Source organism: Engraulis encrasicolus, chromosome 1 (assembly GCF_034702125.1).
Source record: "Engraulis encrasicolus isolate BLACKSEA-1 chromosome 1, IST_EnEncr_1.0, whole genome shotgun sequence".
NCBI lineage: Eukaryota > Metazoa > Chordata > Actinopteri > Clupeiformes > Engraulidae > Engraulis > Engraulis encrasicolus.
The window spans coordinates 55,364,710-55,383,452 of record NC_085857.1 but is presented as its reverse complement, the minus strand read 5'-3'; the positions used below and the strand labels follow the sequence as shown (position 1 = coordinate 55,383,452).

At 40.9% G+C, this 18,743-nt stretch overlaps 2 protein-coding genes across 4 annotated transcripts; both read left to right on the top strand.

Annotated features, from left to right (window-relative positions):
• The first annotated feature begins 353 nt into the window (after positions 1–353).
• Positions 354–12,211, top strand: LOC134455293 (zinc finger protein 23-like). 3 transcript variants are annotated; one of them, XM_063206315.1, is made up of 6 exons: positions 354–554; positions 1,335–1,362; positions 1,658–1,762; positions 1,920–2,066; positions 4,467–4,643; positions 9,973–12,211. In XM_063206315.1, the coding sequence occupies exons 1-6, from the start codon at positions 519–521 to the stop codon at positions 10,791–10,793; spliced, it is 1,314 nt and encodes a 437-aa protein (XP_063062385.1). In that variant the 5' UTR covers positions 354–518; the 3' UTR covers positions 10,794–12,211. The 3 variants fall into 3 exon arrangements, with proteins under 3 accessions (XP_063062385.1, XP_063062392.1, XP_063062398.1); XM_063206322.1 differs by having other exon boundaries at positions 354–439; positions 9,973–12,209; XM_063206328.1 differs by having other exon boundaries at positions 354–561; positions 9,973–12,209.
• A 139-nt stretch (positions 12,212–12,350) lies between these two features.
• On the top strand, positions 12,351–17,270 carry LOC134455347 (zinc finger protein 658B-like). The gene has a single exon (XM_063206371.1). It carries the CDS (start codon positions 14,556–14,558, stop codon positions 15,744–15,746), a length of 1,191 nt encoding a protein of 396 aa, XP_063062441.1. The 5' UTR covers positions 12,351–14,555; the 3' UTR covers positions 15,747–17,270.
• Positions 17,271–18,743: the final 1,473 nt, after the last annotated feature.

Below are 18,743 nucleotides of genomic sequence, written 5' to 3'. Positions count from 1 at the left end.
CAGTACAACATGTTTTACTGGTCTGCCTGTCCAGTGTACAGCACAGAGGTATACTGCCAGAGGTCAGATAACTGGGACAGGCCAGGCTCCCTCTTGAGGGTTTACTCTTCTTCGCGATGCCGGAGTCTGCCTGGAGAGCTGTATAAGTCTCTCAAGAGCACATGACTTTTTTTAGGATTTAGTCAACGCTTTTTACTTATTTATTTTGTTTTTTCTTTAATTATTAATACTATTCATTTTCTTTGTCACTCCACATTTGAAACTCCATACCCGTAGTTACATAAATGTCCAGTAGGTCGCGGTAAATGCAACCGTGCGTATGCCAACCATAAACTCCATAAGAAGAAGTTCATCCGTGCAGAGAGCGGCTGTAAACAAACCAGCAACAACGCAGGAAAATCGCAGTAGTTGATTAAATCATCGCTGTGGACCCTTCGTGGTGAACAATCCTGATATTTACAGCAAAGATGTAATGTGTCATGTGATTTATGAGCTCAGGGTGTCTTTGAAAAACGCTGATGGTCATGAGCAGACAAATGGACACGTTTGACCGTGTAGCATGTCAGTTGACTTTGCATTCATTCAGTGATGTAAAGCTTACACGTTGTTTTTTTTTTTCATTCTTGGGAAGGCTACTTATAAAATGCATCCCATCACAGCTTGAATATTTGTGCTGCCCGTTAATTTACTCGTAGTAGGCCTACTATTCGTATCTAAATAGCCTGGAATGAATCGAACTGCTTTGCCTTCCGTCGGATTTTGCCCCAGGCAGTGTGTCCCTATTATTCTTTGAAAAGTGGTCCAAGTTGGGAATGCACACTGCTGGGTCCTTTCTGCTGAGATCGTGTTCTCTGTGCGACTGTCATGATCGGGATGTTGTCAGTTTTTATTTTATCCATCCAATTGAGAATACAGTTCTATAAAAGCCTTTAGCCTACAACCGATGATCCACAATAAGTGTCAAGGCATAGGCCTATCATTTGGTTTGATACAGCAATGGGCCAGGCTGGTGTGGGTGTTAAACGCAAAGACATTAGAGTCAAAAGAAAGGCCACCGTATGGGTAGGCAGGGTAGGTCTACGTGTAGAATTGAAGCATTTGTAATGACACTGTTCGTGAAGTATTTATCTTTACTTTATATTAACACGATTTAGGTCATACAGCCCATAAGAAGAAATATTCAAACCAGAATGCATCAAACTGGCCAAGTGTGCATGCCCACTGCCTAGCAAAAGCATCACTGCTTCATCAGGACCGTGCCCAGTGTCACATTGCTTTGGTGGTGATGTGTGTATCTTTATTCATGTTAATCACTCTACGGTATTCTGTTGCAGCCACTATTTGGAACCCAGCTGACCATGGGTAAGTCTGGAGTGGTGTGATGGTTTTCAACAATTGCAATGAGCCATTAATGCAATATCTTACTCTTTCAGATTAGCTGCGAAAACCAAATGATCAGAGTAAGACGAAATAGAGTCTTGCTTGTGGAGAACGTAGTAGTGGTAATTTAGTTGTTTAGTGTATTCCGAATTCTGTGAAGTGTAGTTATTTAAAAACTACGGTATGTTGAGTGACAACAACACTGCTTTCTCACTAAATATGATGCTATGGCATACTCTCTGTGCTAACTGAAATTTTCTCGATATTTGGTTTGTAGATGATTGTGGCTTGAAGGAAGAAGAATTTGAAGAGGATATTTGTCCAAGACAGGAAATAAAAAGGGAAGAAGAGCCTCATGACATCAAACAGGAAGACTCTACAGGTACAAGACCACTGCGGACGAACTTTTACATTTCAAATCCACATTGATTTCACATTAATCTGTGTTGTGAAAATAGACTTTACTTCATTGGACCGGGGTGCATTATGGAGTATGAGAATGCATCCTTTATAACAGATCTTCTGTGTTTGGTTTGTAGAGTTGAAACAGGAAGTGAAAGAAGAAAAAGGAGAGCCCAGTGTTCTAGAACGTGTGGATGCAGCATTCTCCTCCTGCTGCCCGGTACCTCTTAGGGACGTGAAACTAGAAGATTCCAATAATCTACATGTGGATTCCACAGGAACAGGTGAGTTCCTGACAATGTCAACATGCTGTGCTTCTATGCCGCTGTACTGTGTCAGTGGGATGCTTGATGTATTCACCAACATGCTTTACTGGACCAGTGGGTTGCTTGATGTACTCACCAGCTTAATGCTACTGTACTGTGCCAGTGGGATGCTTGATGTATTCACCAACATGCTATGCTACTGTACTGTGCCAGTGGGATGCTTGATGTATTCACCAACATGCTGTGCTACGGTGCTGCTGTGCTGGGCCAGAAGGATGTATTCTTGATGCTTGACGTATTCACCAGCTGAACAACTCTCCTGAAGTCTTGAGACAAGAGCCTGGCCATTCTAATGGGGGCATGGCTCGTTTTCATTTTTCATCCATGAGGGGGCTGAGGATATAATGCCGTGTTGCCAAATGTAGACAAGCAGGACTCTAAATTAAAATAATGCAAGTACTGCCAAGCAGGGCTCTAAATTAACGCTGTTACCAGCATTTGGCCGGTTGGCTGGTGTTAAGTTAGAGCCCTGCTGACAAATCAAAGGGTAGCAGGAGGTGTACAAGTTGATGTTGAAGGAACCAGAGATTCTAGTTAAACTTCAGGAAGTTACATTTTAAAACTATTTCACATAAAACAGCAAGATTTTACCGAGCTGGAATATTGGTGGGTAGTTGACGTTTAAGGCCGTAACACACTTAAAGGAGGAAACATATTCCAATTCCTGAAAAAATGGGTGGAAAAATTGGGAAAAAAATAGAAAATAATAAAGCCCTCAGTGGTTTGCTTAATTTCGCTTAATTTTTGCCATTTTTGGGAAAATGTGTCCTGTGGTGTGACATCATTGGTGTGACATTTCTGTAAGATACAATAAAATGATTAATATTCTGCACAAACATATCACCAATGCTCTTTCTGCTATTGGTCCTTTAACCCCCACCCCACACACACACTACTACCCACTCGCACCCCCACCCCCACATGCCTATGCATCGTACAGGCAGACAACTGTGATTTCACTGCATGGTTTCACTGTAATACTTGTAATAATTGTGTGAATGTGACAAATAAATCTCCTGGTATCCTTATATCCTTGCATGATGCATGAAAAATAAGTGAGGATTGAGTAACACATTGCATAAGCATGTCACACCGCATGACATGAAGTCACACCACAGGAAATTCACTGTATTGTGGCCATTTTAATCATTTTGTATACATGACTGACCTCTGAGATCATGCTAACTAGATAATGATATTGTGTTTAAACTTAATATGTGTTTTCATTTATAAAAAACCTTTTTCTCCTTTTATAAGAGCAGTCACACCACAGGACACCATAAAATGAACCTAAGCATTACGTGACAGAAACATTGCAATATGTAGACATATTAAGAGGTGAAGAGTCACCTTAAACTTCCAGACCACTCTCCAATAGCTGAGGTACTGGCTGGTTAGGAGCCTGTCTTTAAGACCCTTGTAGTTGGCCTTGCAGCTGCCCTTTCATCAACATTGACATACATGTCACCCCACAGCACGCAATTTGTGTTACGAAATGGAACTTGTAGTTAATATTACTGTCTTGATTTTTTTCACATTCACATACCTTAATATCAAGTTAATATTTATGCAATCATGCCAAATGCTTCATACATTATTCAAAATGCTGTTGGTTAATTTATATATATATTATATTCCAGGTGTCATTAACGTTACAGTCACACCACAGGATATTTGACATATAAACCTTTACATAAATCTTAACAAAAATGTTTCTTCTCATCTAAGACTAATATGAAACATAGTGTACCACATCTTCTTTATTGACATTTGCTTTTAAGAGGAAAAATAACACTTTTGTAGGAAAAAAACAGTTTTGTAGGTTTTTAACCAATGTTACGAAAAAACAAGGCGTCACGTCTCCCACCAGACATTGTTTGTTGTGTGTGTATGTTTGTGTGTGTTGCCACGGGCCAATAAGTAGTAAGAAAAAAAAGTATCATTTGGAGGTGGTCTCTCAATTTTTTGCTAAACTGTATATACTGTAGTTATATACTACACTGTGTGTGTGTGTGTGTGTGTGTGTGTGTGTGTGTGTGTGTGTGTGTGTGTGTGTGTGTGTGTGTGGGTGTGTGGGTGTGAGTGTGTGTATGTGAATTTAAAAAGCACATCTTGTGTTCATTCACATTTAAGTGCTCTTGCAGCTCATTGGCCAGGTTTGAGTTCAGGAAACAGTTGTCTGACTCAGATCTAATGGGTCGTTTGCCCACCAATGCAGTAACATACTGTATGCTCTATGAATTGGCCAGAAGGATGCTTGATGTTTTCAACAGTTTACCAATTCTGACATAGTCTTGAAGTTAGTCTGAGCCAGGGGTTGGCAACCTTTGTACGTCTGACTGGATCTGTTTTCTCCAGCAGCAGAGATCTCCGTAACATTACAGGAGGAGGAGGAAGAGGAGATGGAGGAAGACGAAGAGGAGGAGGACAACGACGACGAAGAAGAAGAAGAGGAGGAGGAGGAGATGGAGGATGAAGAGGAGGAGGAGGAGGAGGAGGAGGCGGACGACGACGACGAAGAACTCACACATACAAGTACGTTTAAAATCAGCCATTAAAGGATAACTCCAGCCAATTTCAACATGCAGTTGTAATGCCCACACTACCCTGGACTTGTCAGTACCTGAGATTTTTTTTTTTCTTTTTCTTCAGCCTTTTCCGGGATCCTGGTCATTGTAATGGGGGCAGGTGCTTGTTTACATTTAATTAAAAAAAAAAAAATCCCAAAAACATACAAAAGGCTATGCAACATCAGCAGACAACTAGCAAATGACGATACCTTTTGAGAAAATATTAGGAGTAGGCCTATGTTCAGATTCTTTAAAATGTAAACAAACACCTGCTCCCATTAGTAGATAGCTCATATCTCGGAAAGGGCTGGTGGTGTTTTCTCTCTCTCACACACACACACACCTTCAGGCACGGAGGAGTAGAGGGCTTAAACCATGCGACGATCATAATTGATCATAATTGTAGCCTATAGATGTGGCTGTGTAACTGTCGGTCCACACATTACACTGTGCTCATTTGGCTAAATGTGTCAGTGCTGTAACTTGTGCTGGTGGTTAAATGACACCTTGCTTGCATACCATGGTATCTCACAGCTCCCTTATTATATTTTGTGCCGACCAAAATCCAGACAAACGCCCAGACAGTAGTTTTTAGATTTTTGGGATTTGTTGAAGTTTTAGGCAATAACCTGGCGATAACCTGCCTAATGAACGAAAACTAGCGTATCCCCAAAATAGTCAGACTGAAAACGTCACGTCACAGTTTCTTAAAGGGACTGCACACTATATTGTGAGACACCGACCCGTTGGCTATTCTGTATCATTGGTATGAGCACATCATTTAAGATCATGAACAATACTCAGCCACAGCCAGGCCTATTACCCATAATTAATTAATCTTCCATTGAATACCAGTATAATACTAATATGTTGCTCAACAAGCCTTATAATAATAATCAGTTCATTAAGTGTGAGCACTTATAAAATAAAAATGCTTTTGGTAGTAACAGCTTTTGGGTGAGTTCCTAATTATTTTCAATCTTAATAATAATGCACTCGTGGTAAGCTTCCCAGTAGGAGTCCACTATTGCAGATATAGTCACCTCAATGATGTCCAATGTTTACTGTCCTGGATTATCTTCCTTAACCTTCCAGCCATCAGATACCAATACATGTAAGATTTGGTGTTTTTACATTAACCAACTTTACATTAACCAACTTTGCTAAGATTTTACACGGATGTTTTATTAATACAAAGGAACAATTTTGCAAAAGCAGAGCCGAATTTTCAGACGTTGAGGCGTTTGATGCTCCCTATTGTTGATGTATTTTGGCTTGTGCTGGAGGAGCGCAGTTCTCTTCCAGTAACATAAGGCTTTAGTAAGTCCACTGGATAAGCTAGGGCCGTTCCTGCGATGGGGTTTGTAGGCAAGGGTCAAGGCCTTGTGCTTGATCCGGGTGGCGATTGGTAGCCAGTGCAACTCAATAAATAGAGGAGTAACATGGGTCCTTTTGGTTTATTGAAAATCAACTGTGCATTCTGGACCATCTGCAGTGGTTTTAGTGCACAAGCAGGTAGACCCATCATGAGTGAGTTGCAGTAGTCCACGTGGGACAGGACTGTGGCCTGGAGTCGTTGTGAAGAATATTGGGTCAGCACAGGTCTGATTTTCCGCACGTTGGACATCTGGAATCGACAGGTCCGGGTGACTTAAAGGAACAGACCACCCTTTTTTGATTTTCACATATTTGCAGTATTTCCCAACATTATTCATGAATGTGCATATCATTTTCTTCTCAGTGTTTTCAGTACTTAGATTTATTGGATCAGAATTATTAGCATAGCTTAGCATAATCACTGGAAGTAACTGGTATCTTTAGCATCAAGCCACAAGTGGTCACTGGACGGAATTAAATTGCCGTTTTACACTCGGGTGAATTTTACATTAATTTTAAAATGGTTTATAAGTACATTTGATTGTGTTTTATTTTGTACCATAGACTTGCATTGCTATGCCTAATGTGGCTATACTGTTAAACGGGGCAATGCAAACACATAGACGAAAATTATATGCACATTCATAAATAATGCTTGGAAATACTGCAAATATGTGAAAATCAAAAAAGGGTGGTCTGTTCCTTTAAGGGGGATTCATACTTGTCGTGACTGGCGCTACCCTCCTTCATACTTCACTCGCAACGATGGCGCGTGCCGTCACGTGACCCAAAATGACGTCACACGCCGTGGCGCGAGCTGCCGTGGCGCGACGTCGTGCACCCCACATTTTTTGTAACTTGTCGTGCGCCACCAGCGACCATGCAGGTAGGCAGACAAAGCAGGAGTTGCGAAGAGAGGCTACAACTACTACAGAATGGATCCTGCATAATTTTGAGGATAATAAAATGTCCTAGAGAGTTATTTTATCTTCTCTCTTAAATGTTGTTCAGTGAAACAATTGTTTACTTTGTTCAGAAGCACGTTGTGTTCGGCGATCTATTTATAAATTCTGCCGCCAGAACAATGCTCTCACATGGTCTTGGAATGAACTGGCAATGTAGGCTACAACAAAAAATATATGTTTCAATGTGGTAAGTCACAAGTCAGACGTTCAGTAGCCCTACAGCAGCCGTGTTTGGCTTTCTATTTTATACATCCGTAGAACTCACGCTGCGAGTTGCGAAAGATACTGCCGTTTCTCTCATGAACAGCAGAGGGCACTTCCGACAATGCGAGCGAAAGCCTGTTGAAGTCTGAATAGTCTGGCGCAAGTGATGACGTCATTAATGGTTCTCGCGCCAAAGTGCGCACGTGAAGTATGCAGAGCCCTTAAGTTGATGTAATTGGAGCATGACAGCTCGTCGTCAATCATGACAGCAAGGTTTTTGGTGACTTTGTTTGGGGTGACAATGAGGTTGATGAGGTTGACATCTTGAGGTTGATGTGACTGAGTGACTCTTAAGCTGGGATCACCAGGAGCTCTGTCTTGAACAGATTCAGCTGTAGGTGTTGGTCCTTCATCCAAGTTGACAAGTCAGTGAGGCAGGCAGAGATGCGTGCCGAAACCGTGGTGTCCTCTGGACGGAATGACAGGTACATCTGGGTGTCATCAGCATAGCAGTGGTAGGAGAACACATATTTGACAGTAGACAGTTTCTCTTGCTGTGACACACACTGAAGTTGCGTCCCGATAGGTAGGAGTTGAACCATTATTGGACAACGCCAGTTGTGGAGGTGGATTCACGCACTGTAATTGAAAATAGTGTAGCACCGATACCATTTTTGGCCCCGATACCGATACCTGGCTGTGCAGTATCGTCCGATACCGATACCGATACCACCCTATTTGAAATGTGTATATATATGAAGGGCTGTAGTGCATACTACTTGGATGTAAAAGCATTGCATGGCTTTGTCAGGCTACTGCATACCTTTGTGAAACAGGAGAAAGACTAATACAAATTGTATCCAGCAAAACTTGTTATACTTTTTAAATACCTCTATGAAATAGCTAATTTCAAGGCTGTTTCCTGGCCATTCCAGGATGCCCCATAATCCATACTGGGGTCCCTCGCACCAGGGTTAGTCACGCTTCGGTCCCTTGTATGGCTAACAGCTGGGTGCGCCTTTGATGGCCTCATGGAGAGACTTTGTTTGGAGCTGTTGGAAGGCCTACATTTGTGCCACGGCTCGCAGATTTGTAATGTGGATTATCGAAACTGAAGACTTGATATGTGGATACTTTCGTTTGGTATAATTACGGACAGTGCAAAGAACTAATTCTTGTGGAATAGGCTATAGGCTTATCTAAATAGTGCACGCCCAGTGCTTCACTGCGAGTGTAACAAGTTTTCATTATTTAAAAAAAGGTTTTGCTAGAACAGCATGCTCAACTTCGAGCTACAACAAACGGCAAAATTCCCTGATTTTATGCCAAAAATCTGAACATTTTCAAGTAGTCCTGACAGTCAACGGGACGGCAGTAACAGACAGTACACCATGCTTTTCCATTTAACACTGATAGTTTGCACGCGAGACCCCCACAACGTATGTTTTAAAAGGAGCGTGTACAGCATGAAAATAAAATATGAGTTTGTCCTTGTTTTGTCGCTCAAGTTGTGTGGGGCTGATGCAAAACTTCATGTTGGCTCAGTTTGTGATGAGGTAAATTTGCATGATTCACTGTGTTTACCATGAACATCGTTTGTATTGACTGATGCTGCGATGCAAAGAGAAGGCACACCCATGCCTATGGTCCGGAGCTCGAGAATGAGAGCTCGTTTTTTCTAGGGACATGTATTCTTGGTGGTATCTGGCATACAATGTACTGGCAGGTAGTTTGATGAGCAAGACCCTCTAGCTATAGCCTTATACGGCTCTGAACTTGTGGAATAATTAGAGGGGGTGTGGCATGCTCGTCTGGGTAACTGACATCCGTGGGGATAATTTATGGACCGACGCTTTTTTTGACCAAGCGAACGACTAATTTTCTTAGCTGGGTGACTTCATCTTGCTAGCTATAGTTATACATACTACTACTGCCATAAGTGTAAATGGACAAAGCCATGTGAAAAGTTACAGCTGTTTTGCAATTACATTGTAGCAGGGAGAATTGTTATTGCTGACTTGTTTTCTTGCCGTGTCCCTCCCGGACCCTGAAGGGGAGCGAGTGGGATTAAGCAGAATCACTATTGGAGATTGAAAAATATTTCACATCACCTCTATTACTGATTCTTGTTCTAGCTGCCAGTTCTGTGAGGCAGAGATTCAGACTGCTTAGGACATTATTCTGATTTCTCATGTAGCTCCCCATCGCTGGGAGAACATCTTTCACCGGAGAAGTGCAGCACGAAGATGTGCAACACGAAATGGATAGTGTTGGGTTTAGATCGTACAACATAGTTCTCGATTTAAAACCACTTTGACACTTCAACCGGATAATGAGGGAGGCTCGATGGTCTGTTATGATTTTTTAAAATGTCGTCATCCTGAGTGTTTATAAAATAGGAACCGGCACCAAAACGAAGGTAATGGAACCGGAACCGAAATCGAAAAATTCTGATCGGTACTCAGCCCTACCTGCAAACAACAGTCCTGCACCTACAGTGACATTCGGAACAGCATCAGTCAAGATCGTAGGGTGCAACATTTACCTATATGAGATCACTGGATGGTGTTATGCTCCTTATACATGTAGGTGTTTAAGCTGATTCTAATTCTGCTTCCTATATGCTCAAGTGATTTCAGTTTAAATTTTCCCCTTATAGACATGTTTGTAAGCAACTAAACAGTTGCGTAAAATGATAAATTATTCAAACAAAACGAGTTTGGTAATTGTTTTCTTTTGTCGTTGCAGGGGATCCACAAAAGAAGTACTTAAGGACAATGTGCAAAACTTTGGAGAAAAGAAGAGGAAAACTGACAACTGACAAACCTTTTAACTGTATAAAATGTGAGATGGCATTCAAACACATAAATGATTTAAGAATGCACCACAAAACTCACATTGTAAAGAATTTTGAGAAGCCTTTTGCAATGGTCATTGGAACAGATGGTTTCTGGACATATCAGTGTACTACATGTGGAGAGGTCTTTTCATCCAGATGCAATCTCCAAATTCACCAGAGAAGTCTGTGTACTACGTGTGGAGAAGCCTTTTCATGCAGGTGGAAACTCAACGTGCACCAGAGAACCCATCCTAGAGTAAAGGCTTCTACACACAAAAGCCAGAAAACCCATACTTGGGAAAAGCCTTATCGCTGTGGCACATGTGGAAAAAGCTTTACAGAGAATGGTCAGCTCAGAAAACACCAGAGAACACATACTGGGGAAAGGCCTTACCATTGTAGCACATGTGGAATGAGCTTTACATACAAAAGTAATCTCAATGTTCACCAGAGACTCCATACTGGAGAAAGACCATTCCAATGTAGCACATGTGGAAAGGGTTTTACAAGAAGAAATCATCTCAAAAGTCAACTGAGACTCCATACTGGAGAAAGGCCTTATCAGTGTACTACACGTGGAAAGGGCTTTAGAAACAATAGTCATCTCAAAAGTCATATGGGAACCCAGGCAAGAGAAAAGCCTTACCAGTGTAGCACATGTGGACAGGCCTTTGCATTCAAAAGCCCTCTAGCTCGCCATCAGAAGACCCATATTGGAGAAAAGCCTTAACAGTGTAACACATGTGGACAGGCCTTTGCACATGTACCTTTTCCTTCTTCTCCCCTTTCTTCTGCACATGGTCCATGGTATTTGGTGTTTGACTGTGTGTTGGAGGCATGCTGTGTTTGTATGAAGTTCAGGTTTATACTGTGAGATTTGAATTATGGTGTGGTAATGTGAGGTTTTGTAGTGTTTGGCTGTGTGTGTGTGTTTGATCTGATTCACTGATTATGAAAGTAATAAAGCTAGACCGATATATACAGTATATATCGGTATCAGGCCGATATTTGCATTTTTTAAAAATGTATCGTATCGGCCGATACGCAATATTTATTATTTTATGTCATTTGTTTTTTTTTAAATGCACCAAGACACTTTTTTATTACTTGATCGTTAGACATTACTTGATTGTTAGAGTGGGTGTTTAAATGTTACAAGTTCTACCTCAATTTGATAATGTTAAAGGAATGTTTATTTTTAAGACCTGGAATATTTGTCATTTTTTAACCTTTTTTTAACCCATATCGGCCCCAAATATCGGGTATCGGAAATTGGGTATCGGCCAAGGGTGATGAACTAAAATCTGTATCGCATCGGCCATTAAAAAACCTGTATTGGTCGACCCCTAGAAAGTAATGAAGTCAGAGTTTTAAAAAAAGGCTAAAGAAAAAGTATATAGGCCAACTACTGTATATATAGCCTACTATGTATTGTACACTGCCTTTAAAATCAAGAGATCATTTGAATAGAACCTGTGTAGCAGGTCATATTGAACCCATGACATCAGACTTGTGATCCATCAACATTCAGGAACAGATTATAACTAGAAGAATTCAGATAGCGCAGACCTCGGCCAAGGAAGCTACTTGATACATTTGACCATTTTGCACCCTAAGTCATAGGTGGCTAACCCGCGGCTCTTTGCCTGGTGTCGTGCGGCTCTTGCGTTCATGTCCAAGTTTGTGTTTATGTCCCATAGGCAATATGCATTGGAATTGCGCACGAAGTTGATTAAAACATATGGCAAATAAGAGCCCTGTGGTCTTGGTACTGTAGTAGGCCTTGCCTAGATGTGTCCTGAATGATAACTTTGGTGTGTGACAATTGTTACTGCATTGGCCCAAATACAAGACGTGATTTAAGCCTAGGTCTAAAAATAGCGCTTTAAAAAGTGACCGTGTCTTTCGCTGACTAGACAAAATAGCGGCAAAAAATGTTTCAACCTGAAAGATTTGGCCATCACTCCTCAAGACAATACAACTGTCAATAAGGTCAAGAAAATGTACTGTCCATATTTGTAGATTCTATCGCTAGGATATGGCGGTAATAAATGTGCAAATGATTATCTGCTCAAGAGAGACGCGTCTGTCTGGAGCAGATGCGCCGAGAATCTATGTTCTGCATAGCCATCTCTCTGTTAGAAGGAGTGTTCATGGCTATTGACCCGAATATGAAATTATGTTTTTGGTTTAAAATCGTCTTATTATATTTCTATAGACAAAATAGCGCCAAAAATAATGTTCTATCCTGGTTTTCGCTGTGAATGTCGGCCGTGATCTATCAGCCATTGTCAAAGCGGCGCAGCCAGACAGCGTGGAGGGTGGGAGACAATTTCAATCGACTTGTCGCTTGTCCGCGCTCAGTTTAGTCTAAAAAAAAAACATTTTGTTTTCCCCCTGGCCCCCTGTCAGCACCTGCTGAAACATTAATGTGGAAAATGAACGGCGATTTGACAAACCGCCTTGTTGAGTTTTGGATGGTGTCGTCGTCAGACATCCAATGATCATCTGTGCGCAAGAAAGTGGTGCCTGTGTGCACCTAACCCCTGCATGAGAGGCGGATTTTTTTTGTGCTGCATTACTCGTGCTCTGTTATAAAGAGTGCTCAGGGAAATTATGCTGTGAAATGTGAAAGAATTTATGAACAGAATTTTGACCTGTGTACGCTTGCCTTATGTCAAACAACATTTTTATCATGAAAAAACCTTTTCCTCCAAAAAATTGAAGCAGTAAAAAAGAAGGGGGGGGGTCATCTCATATTCAGGATTGTCTTGTAGTCAGGCCATTAAGTTGGAGTGTAACATCAATCTGACACTGTGCGTGTGTGTGTGTGTGTGTGTGAAAGGAAGAGATGGTTGATGTTCGTACCCATGTGTTGTTGTGTATGCTGGTCTGTGGTGCGAGAAGGATGGGTGATGCCCATGTTGGTGGGTGTGTGCATGTTTATATGCCCGCTTGATGTTTGTGTGCCGAGGTGGCTCTTTGCTGTAACACATTATAAAATGTGGCTCTTGGTCTCTGACTTGTTGGCCACCCCTGCTATGCCCTAAGTCTTTCTGCCTTGTTTTAGTGCTGTTCCCCGCAATTCAATTTCTGGTCACTGGAGGGCGTCTAGATAGTGAAGAATCTTTTGAAAAGTCCTGGTTCCGGTTGGTGATCCAGATCACCAGAATTTAATCACTTGTTCCTTGGGTCATCACTAACAGCTCCACAAAGTTTCGTTCAAATCAGTTGATTCGTTTTTGAGTTATCCTGCTGACAGAATCTTTTAAAAAGTTCTGGTTCCGGTTCGTGATCCGCATCACCACCAGAATTTAATCAATTGTTAATCAATTGTTCCTTGGGTCATTATCAACAAACCCACAAAGTTTCGTCCAAAAATGTTGATTAGTTTTTCAGTTATGCTGCTGACAAACAAACAGATAGACAAACAGACAAACAAACAGACAGACAAATCAACGCGACCGAAAACATTACCTCCTTGGCTGAGGTAATGAAAATAATTGTCATGTCTCAAACTGCAAAAGGTTACAAAGCCATTTCTAAATCATTGGGGCATCTGCAAACCATGGTCAGAGCCATTACCCACAAATGGAGAAAGCATGATGTAGTGGTGAACATTTCTAAGAACATAGTGACAGTGGATCCAGGTTCAGAAAGGAACACAGAACAACATCTAACCAACTAGAGGTGTTGATTGCCTCGTATAATATAATGGATAATGTCCAGCCATTCATTTGTGTTCATGCATGGGAGTCCTCCACTGTAGCTGATTTTAAAACAGTTATGCAAAGAAGAGTTGGCAAAAAAATCATCCTCAGCAATGTGAAAGACTGCTCATCAGTTCTTGTAAATTTGTTAACAACTAAAAAAAAAAAAAACAACTAAAATTGTTGCTGGGTCATTCCATGTCAATTCACACGAGTCCCTAGAATATCCCCAGCTGACCCTCACTGATTTGTCTGATAAATCACATACAAGTACTTGTTGATGTCAATTGCAAGAATCCAAAGTATTAGCATCCTACGCCCAACGGTTGTGGAGATGAAGCCCTCCAAAGTGTGGGTGCCACACCTACTTTTCAAGCCTGTGAATTGCACACAAAATTTATGAGCAGATTTTGACACCTAGTTTTAGTTTGAAGGAAGATACAGGCCTACAAATCTCCATGCCCCCTCTTTATCACCCTGTCTATCATATGATGTACTTACAAATATCATACCTTGATTATTTGTGGCTACATTAACGCTTGAAAACTGAATTTGTGAAAAGCGTGATGAAAAGTCTTGCCATTTTGGGGTTCTAGAACTTGGAAACTATGTATGCTTTGGGAGTTGTAATCGATTTTCCATCATATTTGGGAACTGCACTGTGGAAAAGCATTTCTGGTGGTAAACAATTGAAAATAAATAATCAGCAGAGGAATTTGTGTTATCAATGGTTTAAGTAACTAGTAACTGTATAACTTGTCGTTACAGGGGGTCTACAAAGGATGCCATCAAACAAAACATGCAACATTTTGCAGAAAAGAAGAGGAAAACTGTTGTATGATTATTCTGAATATGGAAGGACTTTTATTGAAATGCAGCCTATCAAAGCACATCAGAGAAGGGTCAAACCTTTCAAGTGCATGAAATGTTGGACAGCGTTTAAATATAAATGTAATTTAATGGCACACCAAAATACTCACATTGTTAAAAATCCCTTTGATTCTATGACAAGTAGAAAGGCCATTGGAGCACATGGTTTCAAGCCATGTCAGTGTACTACATGTAGAAAGTCATTTGCATGTAGATGGACCCTCAAAATTCACCAGAGAATTCATGCTGCAGAAAAGCCTTACCTGTGCAGCTTATGTGGAAAAGCCTTTACAGTTATACTTGGTCTCCAAAAGCATCTGCGAACCCATACTGGAGAAAAGCCTTACCAGTGTAGCATATGTGAAATGGTCTTTGTAGACAAAAGTCATCTAAATCGCCATCAGAGAACCCATACTGGGGAAAGACCTTATCAGTGTATCACATGTGGAAAGGCCTTTGCAGACAGAGCTACTCTCAAAATTCACCAGCGAATCCATACAGGGGAAAAGCCTTACCAGTGCAGTACATGTGGAAAGGGCTTTGCAAAGTCAAGTCATCTCAAAGATCACCAAATAATCCACACTGAAGCAAAACCTTACCCCTGTAGTACATGTGGAAAGGCCTTCGTACACCAAACAAGTCTAAACCGCCATCTGAGAACCCATACTGGAGAAAAGCCTTACCAGTGCACCACATGTGGAAAGGCCTTTTCAAACAATAGTCATCTCAAAAGTCACCAGAGATCCCACACTGAGGAAAAGCCTTACCAGTGCAGAACATGTGGAAATTCCTTTATACACATAAATCATCTAGAACGCCATCAGAGAACCCATACAGGTGAAAAACCTTACCAGTGTAGCACATGTGGAAAGGGCTTTGCGGATAGAGCTACTCTCAGAATTCACCAGCGAACTCATACAGGAGAAAAGCCTTACCAATGTACCACATGTGGAAATAGCTTTTCGCAACAAACCCATCTAGTTCGCCATCAGAGAACCCATACTGGGGAAAAGCCTTACCAGTGTAGCACATGTGGAAAGGCCTTTGCAGAGAGGGGTAAACTCACAAGGCACCAGAGAATACATACTGGAGAAAATACATAACATTGTAATATGTGTGGAAAGGCCTTTGGACAAAGCTGTGATCTCAATTACCACCTGAGAAAGGCCTTACCAGTGTAGTACACATGGAAAGGGCTTCAAAAAAAGTGGAGATTTCAAAAGGCGCCAGAGAACACACACTTGTAGAGTTACTTGGGCACAATCCCTGGTGCTGAACAAAAAAAGTAACATTTTGTGGGAAACAAAAGTTCGCACACTCCTTTGAATTTTTTCTTCTTTAAGTTATTATTTTCTTTGTATTCATTCACTGGCAAGCATGATGACGTTTTGACCTCTCGGTCTTCCTCAGATTCACTGATAAACACGGGTTTGACACATTGAGTGTGTCTTAATATGGGACCTTGCCTCCTCCACTTGCGCTTGTCTCCTCGTCCCGCCTCCTGGCCCCTCCTCCGTGGAGAAAACCATAAAGTTTCCCACCTCTCAGCCTAGCCACAACAACTTTTAAGGGACTGTTTTTCATTCACCATCCCAATTGCAAATGATAAAAAGACTCTACAATTGAGCTTTTGCAAGATATTGAAATATAATGCTGCTGTCAGTGATGTCATCATGATGAGAAGTGAGTGGAGGAGGCAAGGTCGCATATTAAGAGGCACTCATTATCTACAACACCTGTCTGATGGGGTAGAGTCAACTTTAACCCTTGCAGGTCCCGGATGTACGCCTGTGGTGTGACTAGAGCCAAATTAATTACACAATTTTTGAAAACAAAACATAAAAAACAAACACTTGGATTTTTTTTTCAAGTGAAACCTTGTGTATCAACTTTGTGTATAAGACACAACTATTTACAAATTAAACACTATGAAAAGTTGGAGAGCATTTATTATTGTATTGGGATCCTATTCATAGTGCACATGTATTTACAAAAAAGGTCTAATATCAAAGTCCTCAATGAGTCCTCTTGGGGCCAAAGTCCCCAAATGATGAATCCAAAAGGCCTCTCTTCTTAAAAGCTGATTGTCCATATCCCCAGCCCTACGATGTTTTTGGACATGTTCTACCTCCAAGAATCTTAAAGTTGAGAACACAACAGAGAACTCACACTCACATACAGTCTCCCATAGAATAGAATAGAATAGAATAGAATAGAATAGAATAGAATAGAATAGAATAGAATGCTGAACTCTAAACTGGAGACATGAAACACCAGAGATGCTGAAGTCTTATTCATTCCCACATACTCTCTCATGTAAAATAAAGTAAGGAATTGTATATATACACGTGTATATTAGTTTTACATACACTTGCCAATTTAATTACACATGCACCCTTTAAAACATCTGAGTCCAAAGTTATATGCATGGCTGTGTTCAGATTCTGTTGCCTTTTCGGAAACCAGTTATTACTTAATTACTTTGTAATTATCTCCTTTTTACCCATTAGATGCCATGTAACTGCTCTCTGTGTCACCTCAAATGAGGTTGTGGTTTCCTTACATTTTCAGTGGGGATCCCCATTTGGACTTCAGGCTGTTTTCGCAACACCCACCCACCATAGTCTAGCAATTATACTGCCCTACAAAGCAAAAAGGCAGTAACTGCATTGCTGTTTAAATGAGTGCTATGACTTTAATGCCATATATATCAAAGTCTAAAGTTAAATAAAATGATTGATCTGAAAAGAAGGTGGTAATATAAAGTAACAAAACTGTCACATGTCAGTAATCTCCCAAAAACTACCTGTACTGGATTACAGTATCATTTTAAAGTCAACTGACTCAGTTTTGAGCTCTGCGCAGTTACTGCCTTTTTGCTTTGTAGGGCAGAATAGATGTCTAGCTACATTATTAGCCTAGGCCTTAGGGAATTTCTTTACCCATTAACTGCTAAATTATTAATTAATAGTTTGTCTAATATCGCTAGAAATCCATTGCTAAACTAAGGCTATCGTAGGTGGTGGTGGGGGTCTTGCGAGTCCAAAAGGGGGTCCCTGCTGGAAAAGTTTGGGAACCACTGTTCTGGATTATCAAAGTTTTGCCATTACTTTGCTAATGATGGAAATCTAAACTGCAGACATGTGGGTGATGTGAAAAAGCCACCAACGAACATGATTTGGAATGATAAAATATATACCTGTATATTAAATATATTGTTTTGATAATATGCCTGTCAACTGTAAGTGTAATGTCTGGAAGTTCTAAAAATGATCAAATGTTGTGTCACTGTATGTGTTTCTGCTTCTAACTTCCAACTAGACCACTGCCTGGCTGCTGCCTTGATGTAATTGATGGGAAAGGTCATTTTAAAACAATTGGTTCTCACAAGACAAGTAGCAAAAACTATGTGGATTTTTGAATAACTAATTCAAACCAAAGTCAAGTTAATAAATATTCTTGTTTGGAAGAATTTCATTTCTGAATGTGGTTATTGCCATGGTAAAGGTTGAAGGCCGTTGCTAGTTTTCCATAAATGTGTTAGCATTGCAGTAATAGCAACAGTATTCACTTGTATTGTTAGTCAGTGTACTAACTTTTGTTGTAATTTTGAAATGTAAATGTAGACATATTTGGGACAAAAAAATACAATATCAAATTCATGTAGAACAGAATAGAAAGTGAAGTGAAAGAAAGTGAAAGCCCATTGGGAAACTCCAACTGTCATTGTGACACAGCACTCCACAGCACACAAGTGCACTGCACACTGCACGCAACGAAATTGCTTGTATGCCTAACCTGTGTAATGGGGCAGCCCTCAATGGCGCCCCTAGGGAGCAGCTCAGGGTACCTTAGTCGTAGAGGAAGATGGGGGAGAGCACTGGTTGATTACTCCCCCCACCAACCTGACCTGACGGGTCGGGAGTCGAACCAGCAAACTTTGGGCCACAAGTCTGACGCCCTAACCGCTTACCCATGACTGCCCAGAAAGCCTTCATTGCCAGTATACGCAATGAGATTTACAGTCTACTTTTATGTTGAAGTTTTAGTATCTAATACACTTGTAGACTCATACATGTATGTATACGACACTTACTTAT